This window comes from Bubalus kerabau, chromosome 3, assembly GCF_029407905.1.
Source record: "Bubalus kerabau isolate K-KA32 ecotype Philippines breed swamp buffalo chromosome 3, PCC_UOA_SB_1v2, whole genome shotgun sequence".
Lineage (NCBI taxonomy): Eukaryota > Metazoa > Chordata > Mammalia > Artiodactyla > Bovidae > Bubalus > Bubalus kerabau.
Genome location: NC_073626.1, coordinates 107474858 through 107495921, shown reverse-complemented (window position 1 = coordinate 107495921; position 21064 = coordinate 107474858). Strand labels below are relative to the sequence as shown.

The 21064-nt window shown below is 35.9% G+C and overlaps 1 protein-coding gene across 10 annotated transcripts in view; it reads left to right on the top strand.

Moving 5' to 3' along the window:
* KYNU (kynureninase) overlaps positions 1-21064 on the top strand; it is a 130096-nt gene that overhangs the window by 100858 nt on the left and 8174 nt on the right. For all 10 annotated transcript variants that reach the window (XM_055572682.1, XM_055572681.1, XM_055572684.1 and 7 more), the window contains 2 exons: positions 16558-16610; positions 18873-18958. In XM_055572682.1, the coding sequence (XP_055428657.1) occupies positions 16558-16610; positions 18873-18958 (139 nt within the window). The remainder of the gene's footprint in view (positions 1-16557; positions 16611-18872; positions 18959-21064) is intronic.

The following is a 21064-nucleotide window of genomic DNA, read 5'->3' as shown; positions in this document are numbered from 1 at the left end:
GCATATCTGAGGTTATTGATATTTCTCCCGGCAATCTTGATTGCAGCTTGTGCTTCTTCCAGTCCAGCGTTTCTCATGATGTACTCTGCATATAAGTTAAATAAGCAGGGTGATAATATACAGCCTTGACATACTCCTTTTCCTATTTGGAACCAATCTGTTGTTCCATGTCCAGTTTTAACTGTTGCTTCCTGACCTGCATACAGGTTTCTCAAGAGGCAGGTCAGGTGGTCTGGTATTCCCATCTCTTTCAGAATTTCCCACAGTTTATTGTGATACACACAGTCAAAGGCTTTGGCATAGTCAATAAAGCAAAAATAGATGTTTTTCTGGAACTCTCTTGCTTTTTTGATGATCCAGCAGATGTTGGCAATTTGGTCTCTGGTTCCTCTGCCTTTTCTAAAACCAGCTTGAACATCTGGAAGTTCATGGTTCATGTATTGCTGAAGCCTGGCTTGGAGAATTTTAAGCATTATTTTACTAGCGTGTGAGATACAGTAACTTGGAATAACTAAAAAGAAAGACAGGAAAAAAAGTATATAATTGTACATGAAAAGAAGTTAATATTGTCACTGAACATTATGGAAAATTTTTGACTTATAATCCTTTCAGGCATGGCTGAATTATGTCCCTGTACCACATTTACCTTCATTAAAGAAATATTTATTGAACATCTACTATAATCCAGGCATTTAAAAAAAATCTTTTGGATATATGGATAAATAAAGCACAGAATCCTTCCTCTTATAGAGCTTACATTCCATTAAGGACAGACGGAGTATGTACAGAGCAAATTGCATGATACATTTAAAATTGATAAGTCCTATGGATAATTGGAAAAACAGGACAGAAAAGGGGGTATAAGAATAATCTAGAAAACTTGGCCATGCACAGTATTTAAAAGGCATTCAAGAAGGCTCATCATTGGGAAATATGATATGGATGAAGAGGTGAAGGAGGTGTGCCAAACAATTATTAGTGAAGAGGGTTCCAGGCAGTGGGAGTATTTTATCAAAAGCTCAAAGACACGAGTGTGTTGAGAAAGCCAGCATGGCTGGAGCAGATTGAGCAAATTGTATATTAGTGAGACAAAATGGTCCAGGAAGTGCAGATCCTTATAAGGCAATGTAAAGACTTGGCATCCATTCCTATTTTGCCTGAAAAGTGGCATGATGTAGCAAATTTAAAATGATCATTCTGGTGGCTTTCTTGGGAACAGATTGTAAGAGGGTAATGGTGGACTTTGGAAAACCTGCTGGGGAGCCATTGAGGAAAGAAGACAAGAGGTGACAATTTAAAGCAGGGGAGAGCAGAGGAAGTGATGAGACGTTTGTAGGCTTCTAGGGCTTCCCTGATGTCTCAGACAGTAAAGAATCCGCCTGCAATGCAGAAGACCTGGGTTCAGTCCCTGGGTTGGGAAGATCCCCTGGAGAAGGACATAGAAACCCAGTCCAGTAGTCTTGCCTGGAGAATCCCCATGGACAGAGAAGCCTGGCGTGCTACGGTGCAGGGGGTCACAAAGAGTTAGACATGACTGAGCAAATGAACTGGGAGGACATAGAGAAAAGTTTGGCTAGAGGGGCAGGAATGAGGGGAGAATTAAAGACTTATGTCTGTTCAAATGATGCTAAGTTACTCAAATGGCATACTATTGTTTCATTTATCAACTACAAACATATTTCTTGAGCATCTACTAGGCAAAGCAGTATGAAAACACTCGGAATTCAGAAATATCGTCTTGGAATTTATCATTCAGTGTGACAGGGAAAAGAGAGAGAGAAATTGGAGAAACCTTTTCCTATTGACTGGAGAAATCCTAACTTTTAGTCAGACTGAGAGGGAACAGGCAGTGGTGGGTGTTCTAGGCAGGATCATCGAGGTCCTTGTGTTTCAAGTTAGAAGTTTGATTTTTATCTTAAAAACAAATGGGCTCAACTCTCAACACCTTTCCAGGTCTTGGTTTAATTATGGGAAAAATAAATAGTTACACCTGGACATCTCTAAGATTCGCTTCCAGTTTTTAAACTCTGATTCTCTAGGAATAAATATGAAGCTTTGAAAAAGGCAAACTGCTGATAAGGATAACTCAGAAACTAAAACCAGTTTAATGGAAATCTATGCATATTTATGAGTCTGATGACCCTCTTCCCTTCCTTTTTTTTTTTTTTTATGTAATAGGTGGATACAGTAAAGCCCAGTAAGTTGAGACAAATTTGTAACAAACTTTACTGTAATCTTCTCATCTTTGTCTTTTCTCAAGTATGGAAGAGTGCCCTCTTCCCATTTCTTAAAGTTCAGCTGCCAAAAAATTTTATTATGAAAATTAAGACTATATAAAAGCGATGTGAATGAATAAATTTCTCATTCTGTCCTGAATGAATAAATTTCTCATTATGTCCTGAATGAATAAATTTCTCATTATGTCCTGAATAAAACAACCTTTAAGAAACTTTTGATTCTGTGAAACTTGATTATTTGATGAGGATTTTAAGTACTACCCTTTCACTTGAGGTTAGCTTATAGAAGTGAAGGAAGAAACCGCAACCCACTACAGTATTCTTGCCTGGAGAATTCCACAGATGGAGGAGCCTGGTGGGCTATAGTCCATGGGGTTACAAAGAGTCAGACATGACTGAGTGACTAACACACACACACACACACACACACACACACACACACACACACTAGCTTTTAGAGGACATTAGGATATGACAGGCATTCAAACTTATCTACAATTGCTATTACAGATTTTGTTTAAAAATAAACAATTATGCTATACCCCAAATGTTCTATTTTTTGTAATGCTGTAACAGTTTTGTTGATTCAACACATTTTTTGAAGTCATGTAAGCAGTAAGACAATTGTATTTAATTCTAACTTGTGACCTCAAGAGACAAAGAGAGAAAGAAAAATAAGAGAAGAGGGGTGGGAGGGTAGGAAAAAAGAAAATGAGGAAAAGGGAAGAGAAGATGTAAAGGAAAAGGGAAAAAAGAAGAAACTTGCTCCCAATCAAGTTTACATTTCTAAGCACAGACTTAAATTATTAAATGTATGGTAATAAACTGCCAAATAAAGGACATTATGAAAGCAGTTTTTATGCAAATATACTTTCTTAGAAAAGACTGTGATCTAATTTCTTTATATGTTGGAATGTGTTCCAATGATTAATTGCATTTTTAACAGAAGTCAGGAAAACTGGTATAAGCTGTTTTGTTTAGTTTTGGTGAGTTATAGAGTGAGGAGAGGTAAGGGGTTTGCAGAATAATTTGAACTAATTCAGCGCATGAAATATTTACGGATTCATACTGGAGATTCTGCCATTAAAGTCTTGCTAAGGAGATCAAGGAGCATTTGGATATTTCATTTTATAACTCTTAGCATCCAAAATCATATTCGGTGGATCCCTGGTGGTTTCCTCTTACTGAATCTGAATATCACGTCTCAAAGATGCCTTTATTATAAGTGCTGCTTTCCATTTGATAATACTTATTTGAAAATCCTTTTAGGAAATTTATGATGTTCAAAGAACAAAAAGCCTATTAAAATCTTTACTTTTTTATTATTTATTGGATCTCTTCCAACAACTCCTCTCAAAATTCTGCTAATATCTTCATTCCAAGTAAATTAACTCCCTGTTTGATTTTTAATTTTTGATGGCAAGAGATTAAAATTTCTATCCAAGTATGATGATATAGCATCTTAATTTTTGTTATTCATATTCAGCTCATAGACATTATTTATGAGCCTGTTGTGATAATAGCTACTTATAACCTAATTTAATGGTTTTTAATTTTACTTCATTAGCTTTAGAATATTTGCTTATTAGAATTCATGCTAAAGTTTCATTTATTTTTTTTTAATTTTCTTCATTATATATATATTTTTTTTTAATTTTATTTTATTTTAAACTTTACAGTATTGTATTGGTTTTGCCAAATATCGAAATGAATCCGCCACAGGTATACATGTGTTCCCCATCCAGAACCCTCCTCCCTCCTCCCTCCCCATACCATCCCTCTGGGTCATCCCAGTGCACCAGCCCCAAGCATCCAGTATCGTGCATCGAACCTGGATTGGCGACTCGTTTCATATATGATATTATACGTATTTCAATGCCATTCTCCCAAATTATCCCACCCTCTCCCTCTCCCACAGAGTCCAAAAGACTGTTCTATACATCAGTGTCTCTTTTGCTGTCTCGTACACAGGGTTATTGTTACCATCTTTCTAAATTCCATATATATGCGTTAGTATACTGTATTGGTGTTTTTCTTTCTGGCTTACTTCACTCTGTATAATAGGCTCCAGTTTCATCCACCTCATTAGAACTGATTCAAACGTATTTTTTTTCATGGCTGAGTAATACTCCATTGTGTATATGTACCACTGCTTTCTTATCCATTCATCTGCTGATGGACATCTAGGTTGCTTCCATGTCCTGGCTATTATAAACAGTGCTGAGATAAACATTGGGGTACACGTGTCTCTTTCAATTCTGGTTTCCTCAGTGTGTATGCCCAGCAGTGGGATTGCTGGATCATAAGGCAGTTCTATTTCCAGTTTTTTAAGGAATCTCCACACTGTTCTCCATAGTGGCTGTACTAGTTTGCATTCCCACCAACAGTGTAAGAGGGTTCCCTTTTCTCCACACCCTCTCCAGCATTTATTGCTTGTAGACTTTTGGATCGCAGCCATTCTGACTGGTGTGAAATGGTACCTGATAGTGGTTTTGATTTGCATTTCTCTGATAATGAGTGATTTTGAGCATCTTTTCATGTGTTTGTTAGCCATCTGTATGTCTTCTTTGGAGAAATGTCTATTTAGTTCTTTGGCCCATTTTTTGATTGGGTCATTTATTTTTCTGGAATTGAGCTGTAGGAGTTGCTTGTATATTTTTGAGATTAGTTGTTTGTCAGTTGCTTCATTTGCTATTATTTTCTCCCATTCTGAAGGCTGTCTTTTCACCTTGCTTATAGTTTCCTTTGTTGTGCAGAAGCTTTTATTACATTTCTTTTGCATTTTGATTTACCTTTCCTATATTCCAAGTGGTGAGGGTTTTAAAATGAATTTAACTTTCCCAGAGGTTTTTTGAAATGTATTTTGAGTTTGAATAAATATTCTTTGAAATAATCATTTCTTTATTGACTTTAAACAGTCCCCATTTCATTTGTTGAGGCTTCAAGGTGCAATATATGATTGATATGCTTATTCAGATTCACTGTATTAGATCCATAGGTTCACACATTGAACCTCTTCCTTGAAGAAGAGGAAATGACTACAGAGATTATCAAAGATCAGAAGGAATATTTTTTTTTTTTTTGCAGGAGAAACATTGTATGTAAATAGAATGTGGCTGTCATCTAGCCTGGTGTTTTGCTAGGTCAGAACCCCAAGTGTAGTATTTAAGTAATCTAAGGAATATTGCTTTTTTTTTTTTAAAGAATCCCTGATGAATTAAAAAAAAAAAAAAACTGTCTCAGGTGATTTTGCATATGTTTATGAATATACTTGGTCATGATGGGCCATATCTACATTTTGGGCTTCAAGGACCAATAATTGTATTATCTTCGACAATTTATACAGAGTCTTGGAACCTCAGTTTTCTCATTTTATAATGAGGATGATAACACTATCTACATTATATGATTCTTTTGAAGATTAAGTGATTGTTTAGAACTATGTCTGACATAATGAAATCTCAATTAACATTTGTTTTTGTTGCTCTCAAAATTAACAAAAAAACTTATGAGAACCTAAATCAGGAAGAACTCACATATTCCTAAGTCAAATTCTTTTTGAGTATTTTTACAAGATCTTTGCTTAAGGTTTGAGGACAGTCAATCACTTGTTTTCACATTGTTCATTTTTATTATTTGGAAAATAATATGGGGAAAAGATTTATCTCTCAAACATATTATCTTAATAAAATATATTTTCCTTTTCTTATTTAAATTAACAGTGATTTTCAAAATTTTAATCTAGTTATGGTAAAAGTTATATGAGTATGGGGTCTTATATTAAAAATATATCATTGATGGTGTTTATCATGAAAATATTCAGAATATTCAGAAAGTAAAGAAGAGATTCTAAGATTTTTTACTTCACAAGGAATTAAGTGTAAAAAGAAATTTTAATAAGACAAAGTGTCATTCTCTTGTTGTAATATGCCATTTAAATTATTATTTTTATCATGTAAAAGTATAGAGTGATTAAATTTAGAAAGCTGCAATTATTTTCATAGAAATAACATTTAGAATTTCATTAAGATTATTTATACTACAAACGATTACAAGAATATGACAATTATTAATACTTTATATCAGAATAAATATTCAATGAAGAAAAGCATCACGTGAAAAATCAGTAACAGAAACCATTAACCACTACTGACTTCAGGACTCTGAAGCACACACAACATGGAAGATCTCCTCCATCCTATTTTTTCATAATCGTAAAAGTGTTTATATTATGGTTTGTTGAATTCTTCTGATGAATATTTTCTTCAAGTTATTGCTTTGTTAACAGAATTCAATGATGTTACTGTCACATCTAGATATTAGACTTTCCTGCCATACATTTGATCCTCCGGCTCTGAAGCACTCTGACCCAGAGTGATAATCATTAGGGAATTACGGTATAAAAAGCCTCTATAAAGAGTCATTGTTTTCTTTCTTCTGTTGTTCTTACTCCACTTCTCTTAATGAGTTCAATAACTAGGTTGATGAAACTGAAACTCCTCACCCTTTCTGAGTCTCCAATTTCATTTTTTTCAGTATTTAAATCCACTCAATATCTCACTCCTAACAAAATCTGTCAACAACTCTGCTTTCTTTAGCTCTTGTTTACTATCAAATGCCTAGGTTTTGGTCCATTTTCCCTCTCTCAGTTCTTTCCACTTTATTTCACCTGAATCCATTATTATTGATGAAAAGTCACAGGTCCCACCCACAGTTCTTAATACTGGGCCTCATAATGTCATAAACACCAGGAAACAAAGATGGGGGACTATGCACCCACCCTTTGTTGAATTAATATTTGTTTAATTAGCTTCTCACCCATACCCAAAGACTTTAAGCTTTTTGTGGGAAGGAACAATTTCTATTTTAGTTCACTCTACTATTTCTATCTTTTGCTTCTAGCAAGGTGTGTCATTAACTACTTTTGAAGAATTAATGATTGAAATATAGGAAAACTCTAATAAGCCTAATTTTTTAATGTAATTTAATTAGTACTATAAATTACAGAAATGAGTCACTTATTAAAAGCATCAACTCTAGCTTCATGGTAACTTCCATTAAACTATTTTACTCTACTCTAGTTGAGTCTACTCTATTTAATTTTAGCTTCTGCTCTTCTGCTCAGCTTCTAGGCCCTGATGATCACGGGTTCTACTAGTTTATTGGTTCGTTAAGATACTTGTTTTGAACTCCCTCCTTCAACTTATTTCTGAGGATGTGTATATCACTTGTTTTGAACTCCCTCCTTCAACTTATTTCTGAGGATGTGTATATCAAACACAGTTTCTAACTGTGGGTCAGTATTCCTGCTCACTTACTGGGTAGGATATGGGCTTAACTAGCTATGTTCCTTTAGATGATCACTCAAACTCTGCAAGCCTTACTTTTTCAAACATAAAATGAGAGAAACAATACCTACCTCAGTATGTTGTTGCAGATTAAGTAAAGTGACTGAGACAATCTTGCCCAGTTTTCCAGCAAACATGTCTTCATTTCTGCCCTTTTTTTCTTAGCAGTTCACTATGCAAAAGCTTTGCCCAGTCATGTCTTTTGAATAGGATTTCCTGTTGGCATGAAAACAGATAATCTGATTAGCTAGACTACTCTGAAATGTTATATAGGATGATATAATTTTCATCCAAAAGTGACATAGATGTAGGGGCCAAGGGTGATGGATGATAAAGAATTAGAATCTTCAACGGCACTAGTCCCAGAATCTTTTGTAATAAGCCACTGGATTATTGTCGCTTAGTTGCTAAGTTGTGTCTGACTCTTTTGCAACCCATGGACTGTAGCCAGGCTCCTCTGTCCATGGGATTTCCCAGGCAAGACTGCTGGAGTATGTTGCCATTTCCTTCTCCAGGGGATCTTCTCAACCCAGGGATTGAACCAATGTTTCTTTCACTGCAGGTGGATTCTTTACCACTGAGCCACCTGGGAAGACCAAGCCACTGGATAGTAAAACACAATCTCTTTAGTGAATAAATTCAAAAGAGGTATATCATCATCAACTAATGAGGCAAATTGGAAACAATTAAAATATTATATTTGTACTTTTTCAGATAAAAATTTAAAGTACTTTTATGGATTCAGTAAATAAAGCATAAAAATGACGCCTTGATCGCAGTTATAGAATCAGATCCAAGTATTTTTTTTTCTAAAGAAGAACACATTTTTCCTACTTATTCCTTTCAGATTTGGGTTATGAATATGTCATCAGTACTTTTGCTGCTGCTAAGTCACTTCAGTCATATCCGACTCTTTGCAACCCCATAGACGGCAACCCACCAGGCTCCCCCATCCCTGGGATTCTCCAGGCAAGAACAATGGAATGGGTTGCCATTTCCTTCTCCAATGCATGAAAGTGAAAAGTGAAAGTGAAGTCGCTCAGTTGTGTCCAACTCTTAGCGACCCCATGGACTGCAGCCTATCAGGCTCCTCTGTCCATGGGATTCTCCAAGCAAGAGTACTGGAGTGGGTTGTCATTGCCTTCTCCCATCAGTACTTTCAAGCATTGGCTATTATTTCCTCCTGTGATACCATGTTCATACACTAGGTCTTTGATTGTTTCTGTCAGATATATCCAGCAATCATAATTCATACTCTTGAATTTTTTAGTAGCACTACACAAACAAAAATGACAAATACCTAGTCTTTTTAATGAATACAGAAAATTAGAGATAAGTTGCTAAATAATAAAAAAAAAAGTATTGAAGTACTCTCCCAATGTTTATTTTGAAGCCGTTGAAAAAAAGGGAAAATTTGCCGTTATTTATGACCCTATTTCACAGCCACTGTATTTGCCTCAGATTTTTAAAAAGCATAATGCCAAGAGGAAATTTTGAATTCATTTCCAACAGAAAGCTTTATGTGCAAAACTGCTTATACATTGATTTTTAATTTGTAACTACAGAAATTTTCACAAACAAACTGCAGTATTTTTCTTTTCTTTCAAAAGATAAAAGTAATAAAACAATAATCAATGCCTCTATACTAAATGAAAGTGAATAAATCTACTTCATTAAAGCTAAAATTCCTTTCTTAATTCCTTCACAATAAACTGTGGAAAATTCTGAAAGAGATGGGAATACCAGATCACCTGACCTGCCTCTTGAGACACCTGTATGCAGGTCAGGAAGCAACAGTTAGAACTGGACATGGAACAACAGACTGGTTCCAAATAGGAAAAGGAGTATGTCAAGGCTGTATATTGTCACCCTGTTTATTTAACTTATATGCAGAGTACATCATGAGAAACGCTGGACTGGAAGAAGCACAAGCTGGAATCAAGATTGCCAGGAGAAATATCAATAACCTCAGATATGCAGATGACACCACCCTTATGGCAGAAAGTGAAGAGGAACTACAAAGCCTCTTGATGAAAGTGAAAGAGGAGAGTGAAAAAGTTGGCTTAAAGCTCAACATTCAGAAAACGAATATCATGGCATCTGGTTCCATCACTTCATGGCAAATAGATGGGGAAACAGTGGAAACAGTATCAGACTTTATCTTTTTGGGCTCCAAAATCACTGCAGATGGTGACTGAAGCCATGAAATTAAAAGACGCTTACTCCTTGGAAGGAAAGTTATGACCAACCTAGATAGCATATTGAAAAGTAGAGACATTACTTTGCCAACAAAGGTCTGTCTAGTCAAGGCTATGGTTTTTCCTGTGGTCATGTATGGATGTGAGAGTTGGACTGTGAAGAAGGCTGAGTGCCGAAGAATTGATACTTTTGAACTGTGGTGTTGAAGAAGACTCTTAAGAGTCCTTTGGACTGCAAGGAGATCCAAGAAGTCCATTCTAAACGAGATCAGCCTAGGGTGTTCTTTGGAAGGACTGATGCTAAACCTGAAACTCCAGTACTTTGGCCACCTCATGAGAAGAGTTGACTCATTGGAAAAGACCCTGATGCTGGGAGGTGTTGGGGGCAGGAGGAAAAGGGGACGACAGAGGATGAGATGGCTGGATGGCATCACTAATTCAATGGACATGAGTTTGAGAGAACTCTGGAAGATGGTGATGGACAGGGAGGCCTGGCATGCTGCGATTCATGGAGTCGCAAAGAATCGGACACGACTGAGTGACTGAATTGAACTGAATATTAATCTCAGTACACAGCATAGTTCCCTACTTGTTGAAAGAATAAGTTTTCAATAAATTCACATCATGATAAACATAAGTACCTCAAACAAATTGCACAGTGCTTTTGCTTTCCATTCACTTTATCTCATTGGTATAGCTCAGTTACATGTTCAAATTAACTTAAGATATGTCCTGATTCTGAGTATTTAATACAAAGCACGTGAAAGCTTTGACAAATATATTTTTCATTTTATTATTGATTCCAGTTATCATCAGAAATTTGATAATTGTTTTAAAAGTTGTAAATGTCATCAGGTTACAAACTTAGGTACACAAGTAATTTTCTTTATTTTCGTCTATCAACTCATTTGATGCAGGAAATTCAATCTTGTAACTTGGAGGTATACTTAATGACTTTTGTTATTTTTCTCAGTAATTACAGAGTTTAAGCTCTGTCTGTTCAGAGTTTTTGTTTGTTTGTTTGTTTGTTTTATTTTTTGTCCTTTTCTCCTTAGGATACCATTTAAGATTGCAAAGGTGAATGATGTACACAGACATAGATAAAAGAGAGATATCCAGTCCACAGCCAACTCTGGGATCCATTAAACTGTGCCTGGCACTCCCTTGGTCATCTGCTTCCATTACTACTGCACCCTCCAAGATGTCTATGGAACTATCATGACAATATGCCCTTTATCTCAAGTTCCACTGGGGATACTGAATCGCTTAGTCCCTTCAATTCTCTTCTCTGGTGGCACTGGAATTTCAGGATACTACCTTGGGTCTATTGAGTTAATATGATCCTAAGTTATAAGTAAAAGTGCTATCACAGGTCCATTCTGCTAACATTTTTATATGAAGACTACAGCACCAACCTGGCCTGGAAGAATTCTTACAAATGGTTTTATTGCCTAGTAGGTCTGAGGGAATATGTTGCAAGAGTTTTCTATCTATAGATCCCCTGAATGTATCTGGAGTTCCCACTGATTTCTCAACCTTCCCAACTCCTATCCCCTAGAACTTAACTTTGGGCAGGGAGTGTAGCCAGTTCTGTATTAGGAGTATGAATCCAGTCTTTCTCTTCCCATTCTGAAGCTTCTCATTCCTCAGCATTCAGAACATTATGTTAATCATGGGAAACAGGAAATGGAAGAAATACTTTTTGTTTCTTCCACTCTCTTTTCTTTTTGCTGTTCATAGCATAAACTTTATTCTGGGCTACCATATGAGATATGATAATCAGAATTCAAAAATGTCTATATATTGCAAGTCAGAAGCCTTGGCTTTTAAATACTACTGACTCTGTATAAGTTTCAAAATCTTGTCTTGGAACTCAAAGTTAAAAGGGGTTTGGGTACTATATATATCCTTTGGAGCTTTCCACCTAACAAATGAACCTAACACAGTAAAATTTGATTCACTCTGGATAAGAAAGTTTAGGAAAATATTTGTAAATGATGAGAAAAATTTTAATTAAAGCCTTCAAAGTTTTTCTCTTTTACCACCCCAAATATTTTTTTCCAAACAATATATGTCAGTACATTATCCCTGAAGGCAGATTTTTCAAACAAGGGAAACTGGCAATCATGGCATCCAACCCATCACTGCATGGCAAATAGATGGGGAAACAATGGACACAGTGAGAGACTCATTTTCTTGGGCTCCAAAATCACTGCAGATGGTGACTGCAGTCGTGAAATTAAAAGCTGCCTGCTCCTTGGAACAAAAGCTATGACCAACCTAGACAGCGTGTCAAAAAGCAGAGATGTTACTTTATCGACAAGGATTTGTCTAGTCAAAGCTATGAGTTTTCCAGTAATCATGTATGGATGTGAGAGTTGGACCAGAATTGATGCTTTTGAACTGTGGTGTTGGAGAAGACTCTTGAGAGTCCCTTGGACTGCAAGGAGATCAAACCAGTCAATACTAAAGGAAATCAGTCCTGAATATTCATTGGAAGGACTGATGCTGAAGCTCCAATCCTTAGGCCACCTGTTGTGAAGAACTGACTCATTGGAAAAGACCCCAATGCTGGAAAAGATTGAAGGCAAGAAGAGAAAGGGACGACAAAGGATGAGATGGTTGGATGGCATCACCGACTCGACTGACATGAGTTTGAGCAATCTCCAGTGCATGGGTGCATGCACTGTGGGTCTCAAAGAGTCGGACATGACTGAGCAACTGAACTGGACTGAGAAATATCATACAAAGAAGGAGTAGAACCTAAAATGGACTATAAATTTTCTAGTAAGCTTTAGTATTTTATTCTGGAAAAATCATTTGACAACAATTCCTAAGTTGAATATTAAATGCACATCTAGAAATTTAGTAAACCAGATTTAAAAATCAGAAGATTCATTTAAAATCCACCTGTATAGAAAGAAAAAAAATAAAAGTGGAGAAGGAAGGTGGTGGGAAATTTGCCCTCCTTGTCTATGTATGTGTTCGGTCTTTGAACATGTTGTTTTGATTATCTGGAACACTCTTTCCTTTCTCTGTGCTGAAATATACACATTCTTTTGCTCATCAGAGCTTCCCCTGACCATCACCACCCTGGTTCAGCTGTCCTAACTCATGCTTCCCCTATCAACCATTTACCATACCTCACATCATTTGCATTAAAAACACTCCTCTACAAACATTAAGAGCTGGTCCCTGATCTCATGAACTTACATTCTAGTTGAGGAAGAAAAAATTAAAAAGTTAATTATTTAGTTCATAAAAATACTATATGTCCTATCCTAATATATTTTTTGGTTTCTGGTCTCTTGTAATCATTCCCTTTCAAGACACAGAATCCTTTTCTATTCACTTCTGATGTAATTCCTATATGATATTTTACAATATAAATTTGCCATAATTTATAAAACTAGTCTTTTATTGAAGACAGATCAGGCTATTTTCAATCTTCGATTATTACTGAAAGTTATACAATGACTATACTTATGCAAAATTCACTTCGTACTTGGACAAGTTCTTCTGAAGAGCTGAACTCCCAGATGTAAATTTTCCAGGTCAAAGACTATATGTATTTGCAAATTCCACAACTGTTATTCATTTGTTCTCTAGAGGGACACATCTATAATACGTATTCCAACAAGAATACATGACAGAAACTTATAAAATGTGTTAATATCAATAGAGTTCTTAATAAAACTTTGGAATTTTTGCCACTTTAAGAGGTAGGCAATGGTTATTTGTTGTTGTTCAGTCACCAAGTTTATGTCTGACTTTTTGTGACCCTGTGGACTGCAGCATGCCAGGCCTCCTTGTCCCCTGTCATCTGCCAGAGTTTGCCCACGTTCAAGTCCATTGCATTTCAGTTTAACTTTAATTTGTATTTTTCGTAACAATAAATGGATGGCCCTTTTAAAAAATAATTGAGAGCCATTTCCTTTTTCTGTCTATGTTGGTCATTTTTCTTGGGCTGTTACTTTTGCATTATGATCTCTAGGTATTTTTATACTAGAAAGTTTAGCTTCTTATGACATAAGTTGCAAATGATTTTTAAAAAAGAGATTGTCACATGATACAACTTTTTCCTATGATTTATTGGTCTATGGAGATGATCCTATAACTTTCTCTTTAGTTTTATTAATATGATGAATAGTATATTAATAGATTTGATCACTGTTTTCATTTTGACATTTTATAATGTTATAATGTTTTGTAGAAATATTCAACTTCATTGCTCTTATTTTTTAGGGATGTTTTACTATTATTTATTTCCCATATGGCATTAGAATTAGCTTGCAAGTCCTAAATGAAAACAAATAAAATCTATTTGTATATTTTATTGGGATTATGTAATGTATACACCAATTCAAGGAGAACTGACATTTTTCTTGATGTTGAAAATTATTCAACTCGATGTTCTTGTTCAGATTCAGGAATATTTTAAAAAATTTATGTAAATCTGAAATATTTTTTGTTAATATACCAGTTTGCTTTCAATTTCAATTTTTAATTTCACTCTTAAATTTAGTTCTCATATTAATTTATTAACAGATATTTAGTTCTCATATTAATTTTGTACCAGACTACCATGCTAAGTTATCTTTTTGTACATACCAGGTCCACAACTGTAAAATTTTAAAGCGGTGATAACTATCTATTTTTCAATTTTCAGCTGCAAAATATTAACATTAAAGAAAGCACTTTTGATGTTTCCCCATTACGTCCAGGTGTGAGTTGGATGTGAATAAAGCAGAAGTTAAAATTTTGGCCATAATTACATATAAATGCGTGCAATATATGTTTATCCTAAGATCAAACTCTAAATATTGTTATCTCTATTTTATAATTTTGAATATATATTCTTTCAAATATGATTTTTTAAATGGTATAATATTTCATAACATAAGCATGGTATAATTTATTTTATCTCTCTTACAAGATGCTGGGGTTGCTGTGACACGGTAAAGGGTACTGTGCTCATTGTCCTAGCACACACATTTAGTGCATCCAAGTAGTCTTTCGCATGAATCTGAAAAAGTAAAAGTACTTAGAAAACTGTACATAGCTTTAATTTATATTTTTTAAACTGTACTTCATAAAGATTTTATTACTTATTATACTCATTATTGAACAGAGTTTATTTATTTTTTACTGAATCCCTGATGAAAAAAGACATCTAAATTTTAAATAACTTTGCCAATTTAGTATCTTTCATCTTTATGTGGTTTCATATTTTTCAATTTTTACTAACATTGAGCTTTTTTCTTCCTGGAATTCATGGAGCATTTGCACTTCTCTTTTTATAAATGTCCGTGCATGCTTTGCGACTGGGCAGCTTTGGGGATACTACCCTTTCTCTGATGAAAAAACTTGGTGCAAACTCTTTTAAATGTGGCAAATAGCGTCCTTCTCCCCATCATTGGGTCCTTTTAATTTTGTCCATCTTTTTAATACAGAATTTAAATGTGTATGAATATATGATATTATCCTTTATATTTTATTTGGTTTTCATAGATTCTACTTTTAAAAATCAAATAAATATGTGAATATATTTTCCTCACATTTGCATTTTTTCAAATGTTACATTTATCACTTATTATATAATTGTATGATCTGAGGACCATTTATATTTTCTGTCACTCTCCATTTGTCTCCCTGATGCTTCTCGTGAGAGTACTATCCTCATTTATTTAATGAATTTTGTAATATGGGCTTCCCTGATATCTTGGTAAAGAATCCACCTGCAATGCAGGAGACCCCAGTTCAGATTCTTGGGTCGGGAAGATCCCCTGGAAAACAGATAGGCTGCCAACTCCAGTGTTCTTGGGCTTCCCTTGTGGCTGAGCTGGTAAAGAATCCACCTGCATTGCGGGAGACCTGGGTTTGATCCCTGGGTTGGGAAGATCCCCTGGAGAGGAGAAAGGCTACCCACTCCAGTATTCTGGCCTGGAGAATTCCATGGACAGTCCATGGATGGAAACGCAAAGAGTCGGACATGACTAAACAACTTTCACTTTCACATGTAATGTAGAGCATATTCACCTTTATACTCTGTTTCAAAATTTATTATTTTTACTCATGTATTCTATATAAACATAAAAAAAACGCCAACTTCAAAAAAAAAGTACATTGGAATTTTTAATTTTGGCAGTGTTAAAACTAGCATTTTATTTAGGAAGAGTTGATTATATCAAGAATACTGTATTTGTCTCTTTCTCAAACTTTATATTTTCTTCATACTATTTGTAATTTTTATCTAATAAGTACACACACATACATATGATTTTTCCTGTATATTTTATACTTTATGTCTGGCCAATTAACATTCTTATGAAACTCTGAAAGTAACCAATTTCTCTAGAAAATTATTAAAATTTCAACAATTTAGAGGTTATTTTTATGTCATTTCCCTTTAGGATTCCTATTGTAAAAAGAATACATTACTGTATTAATCACTTTTCTTTGTTTTCACCTTTTTTAAAATCTAAAGAAACAACATTTTTGTTCATTTTATATTAAACAACAAGGTCATTAAATATAGCTCTTCAGATTATTTAACTTTGCAAGTATATAACCAGTAATATGAAAAAAATTGATTTTTATTCTCTCTCTGAGGTTATAAATATTAACTGTATTATGATATCACATAGCATTTATATGCTTAAGTATTTGATGACTCATATCACAAATGATTTTAATATGAAGGCCCAAGAGTCCTATATTAATTCTGACTATATTTATAGACCAAAATCTCTAATGTTACTATATATGTTTTAGGTTAGTGGGATGGTTCGGCCATGAACTAAGCACCAGATTTAACATGGATAACAGTAAGTATATTCAACTTTACTTCACAAGCATTTTATTTTAAGTTTATTTCAGTTTTCATCTTTGTATGATATGTAATATGCATGCCTCATGGAAAGTGCACTTTGAAAATGCCACTAAGAATACTTAAAATAAGGAATGACATTTCCTCAATGTAAGACTAAGTATTCATAGATTTTAGCATGATTTTGAGTCTATCCTTTTATAGGGAAATAAGAAGAAGCAAAATCTAAAATACAGAATTCAGGTCTCACCAATACGGAGTACCTAAACCATCAGACAGCGGGGACAGAAAGGAATCATTGTCCTTATAGTCAGGCCCAGAGAGACTTAGGTATCACGTTTATTGGTTTCGTGATGCTGTACAAATTTGATCATTTTGGACTTTTAATTTTCTCCTCATGTATCTAATGTGAATAATAATATCTATTTCAGAGTTTGGTTTGAGGGTAAAACATGTTCAAAGCTGTAAACCAAGAAGCATACTAATTAATAAATGTTCAATTTTATCCCTCTGTTTTCCCAAATTGTCCTCCTTTTGTGGCTTTTGCCACCAGCATGCTTATGTGTGTGCTAAATCACTCAGTCATGTCCAACTCTGTGCCACCCTATGGATTGTAGCCTGTCAGTCTCCTCTGTCAGTGGGATTCTCCAGACAAGAATACTGGAGTGGGTTGCCATGCCTTCTTCCAGGGGATCCTACCCCCTCCTAATGGATCAAACTTGCATCTCTTATGTCTCCTGCATTGGCAAGCTGGTGCTTTACCACTAGTACCACCTGATAAGCCCACTTTCACCACATACCAAACAGTAACCCCAGTGGGTAGAAATTAAAGTACATAATTAGTGCAGGGAGTTCTTAAACTGCCCTACTTCTCTTTCCTGAGTGACTTTATTCTTCCGTCACATGGGATACAGAAAACTTCCTAAATGTTCTGAGAAATCATCTTAAACTTGATCCTTTAGACTGCTTCCAATCCTGAGATTTGATGTTATATATATACACATTTGCACCAACCAAGATGCAAAGGATAAAGATGGGTCCTTTGAGTCAAATCAGGAAAGCTATATTTTATCTTAGCTGCTGAATCATGAGCTCTTTTATACAGTTATTTAAATTGTTTGTAATAGGTTTTCTTATCTGTAAATAAGGAAGTTGGATTAGATCAGGAGTGGGCAAAGTGTTTTTTTCTGTGAAGGTTCAGACTGTAGATATGTTAAGCTTTGGAGGCTAACTGTGGCAAGTGCACAGCTCTGCTATTGTGGTGCTAAAGCAGCCATAGAAATATATAAATAGGTGAACAGGGCTATGTTCCAATAAACCTTTATTTACAAAATAAGGAGCGGGCCAGATGTGACCCATAGGACGCAGTCTGACTAGCCCTCATTAGATGAATATCTAAAGACCCAGAAAATTCTCTCACTCTAAGTCAGTATTAGTTTTCAATTTGCTCTAACTAGTCATTTTAACTATTGGATTTAGCTTGCAGCTATTCAATATAATTAATTATATGACAATATTGTCTGTTATTAACTTACCTTTTCAATATATTCTTAGGCAGATCATTTTTGTAAACCACATTTTTTCCTCTTTTCTAAGAGAAGTCACTTGATGTAGTAATTCTAGCGTTAAAAGTCAGCTTCATACATCATTTCACTCACATTTCTGCCTTTGGAGGGTATTACAATTACAAGCCATTCAAGTCTTGATATTTTGCTGTCATTGACATGGTTTCTGGTTTGGAAGCCTCTGTGGACTGTGACCCATGGAGACTGCACCGCCATTAGGTCTCAGGTGGGGATGAGGGAGAGGTTTGCTGCTGCATCAAGGCCTGGGCCCGACTGGCGGACGGCTGTAGCGAGAGCGCTGGAGCTCTGTGGAATGCAGCCCTGGGGCCCCCAGTTCACCTGCCAGTTCCAAGGCCTAAGGCACCGATCCGTCTCTCACTGTGCTCTCCTCTACGAGCACCACTGCCAGGCTGACTGTTAACACAGCGGGACCTCTAACTGCCTGCTAAGAATCTCGCACTAGAAGCTGTGTGCCCACCCTGCCCCTATTACAGGGGCAGACAAGATGGAAGTTGCAGGTGAAGGAAAAATATACCAGTATTTTAGGTCTGTGAAGTTTCTTTTAATTATCTCAAAACTCTTGGGAATAAAAGCTTTTAAGTCTTACATTTTTTTCCTTCTACTTTACTGTCATTAAAATATCCATAAAGGACACTTTTTAGATACATCCTATAAAAGTGATATTAATTTTTCAGAACTGCAGTTAATCCCTGGAGTCAATGGATTCCGAATCTCAAATCCTCCCATTCTGTTGGTCTGTTCCTTACATGCTAGTTTAGAGGTAAGTGATCTATGCATCAAACTTCCCACATTGTCACCTTTTCTTTATCTGATTCTGACATGCTGTCATATTTTATCTGTTAATCAGCTAGGTTAGTATGCACTGTGCATAAACATTGAACAAAGGGCAGGGTTCTCCTACAGGAGAGTGACTGTGGCTCATGTCACCCTTTATTTATATCTCCAGCCCCCAGCACAAGGCTTGGCACAGTATTGGTACTTAATGTTCAATAGAACTTAGTTGGGGAGACGTATATTTAGTTCCACTTAGAATTTGTGTGAACTTGAATGAGTCACTGGATCTTCTATTAGTCTTTCTATATGGAAAATAAGCCTGAAATATTTAAGTCTTGGTTAATTCACTCATTCAAACATTTATTAAAAAATTATCATGTGTTGGACAATGTTGTGATTACTGGGGCCTCATTTCTTCTAGTTCTGTGAGTCAGTGAGCTGACAAAGTGCCATATGGCAAAATTATAGGAGGACTTACTTTAAGGGGTGAGGGAAGTATGAATAGTCAGAGTAAAGCAGAGACTAAGTAAGCTTGTCCCATGAGATAGGGTATATTCTCCCCCTTATTGGGGTTTCTATGTCATTATATCCATGTGTAATCTTTACTGTTACTGGCTTAGTATTTTTCTTTAAGTTCATTCATATTTTTACTTGAAGTAGTCTCATTCGAAATTATAATACTCAAAGGGTCAGTTTGGTTTTCTAGACATGCATATGTCTATTATTTCTATATATCTAGGTACTTACCTATAACTATTCATTTATACATACATATTCCAATCCCAAAGAAAGGCAAAGCCAAAGAATGCTCAAACTACCGCACAGTTGCACTCATCTCACATGCTAGTAAAGTAATCCTCAAAATTCTCCAAGCCAGGCTTTAGCAATACGTGAACCATGAATTTCCTGATGTTCAAGCTGGTTTTAGAAAAGGCAGAAACCAGAGATCAAATTGCCAACATCTGCTGGATCATCAAAAAAGCAAGAGAGTTCCAGAAAAACATCTATTTCTGCTTTATTGACTATGCCAAAGCCTTTGACTGTGTGGATCACAATAAACAGTGGAAAATTCTGAAAGAGATGGAAATACCAGACCACCTGACCTGCCTCTTGAGAAACCTATATGCAGGTCAGGAAGCAACAGTTAGAACTGGACATGGAACAACAGACTGGTTCCAAATAGGAAAGGAGTATGTCAAGGCTGTCCAAATAGGAAAGGAGTATGTCAAGGCTGTATATTGTCACCCTGTTTATTTAATTTATATGCAGAGTACATCATGAGAAACGCTGGACTGGAAGAAGCACAAGCTGGAATCAAGATTGCCAGGAAAAATACCAATAACCTCAGATATGCAGATAACACCACCCTTATGGCATAAAGTGAAGAGCAACTACAAAGCCTCTTGATGAAAATGAAAGTGGAGAGTGAAAAAGTTGGCTTAAAGCTCAACCTTCAGAAAACGAAGATCATGGCATCCGGTCCCATCACTTCATGGGAAATAGATGGGGAAACAGTGGAAACAGTGTCAGAGTTTATTTTTCTGGGCTCCAAAATCACTACAGATGGTGACTGCAGCCATGAAATTAAAAGACGCTCACTCCTTGGAAGGAAAGTTATGACCAACCTAGATAGCATATTCAAAAGCAGAGACATTGCTTTGCCAACAAAGGTCCGTCTAGTCAAGGCTATGGTTTTTCCTGTGGTCATGTATGGATGTGAGAGTTGAACTGTGAAGAAGGCTGAGCGCCAAAGAATTGATGCTTTTGAAATATGGTATTGGAGAAGACTCTTAAGAGTCCCTTGGACTACAAGGAGATCCAACCAGTCCATTCTGAAGGAGATCAGCCCTGGGATTTCTTAGGAAGGAATGATGCTGAAGCTGAAACTCCAGTACTTTGGCCACCTCATGCAAAGAGTTGGCTCATTGGAAAAGACTCTGATGCTGGGAGGGATTGGGGGCAAGGGGAGAAGGGGACGACAGAGGATGAGATGGCTTGATGGCATCACTGACTCGATGGACGTGAGTCTGAGTGAACTCTGGGAGTTGGTGATGGACAGGGAGGCCTGGTGTGCTGAGATTCATGGGGTCAC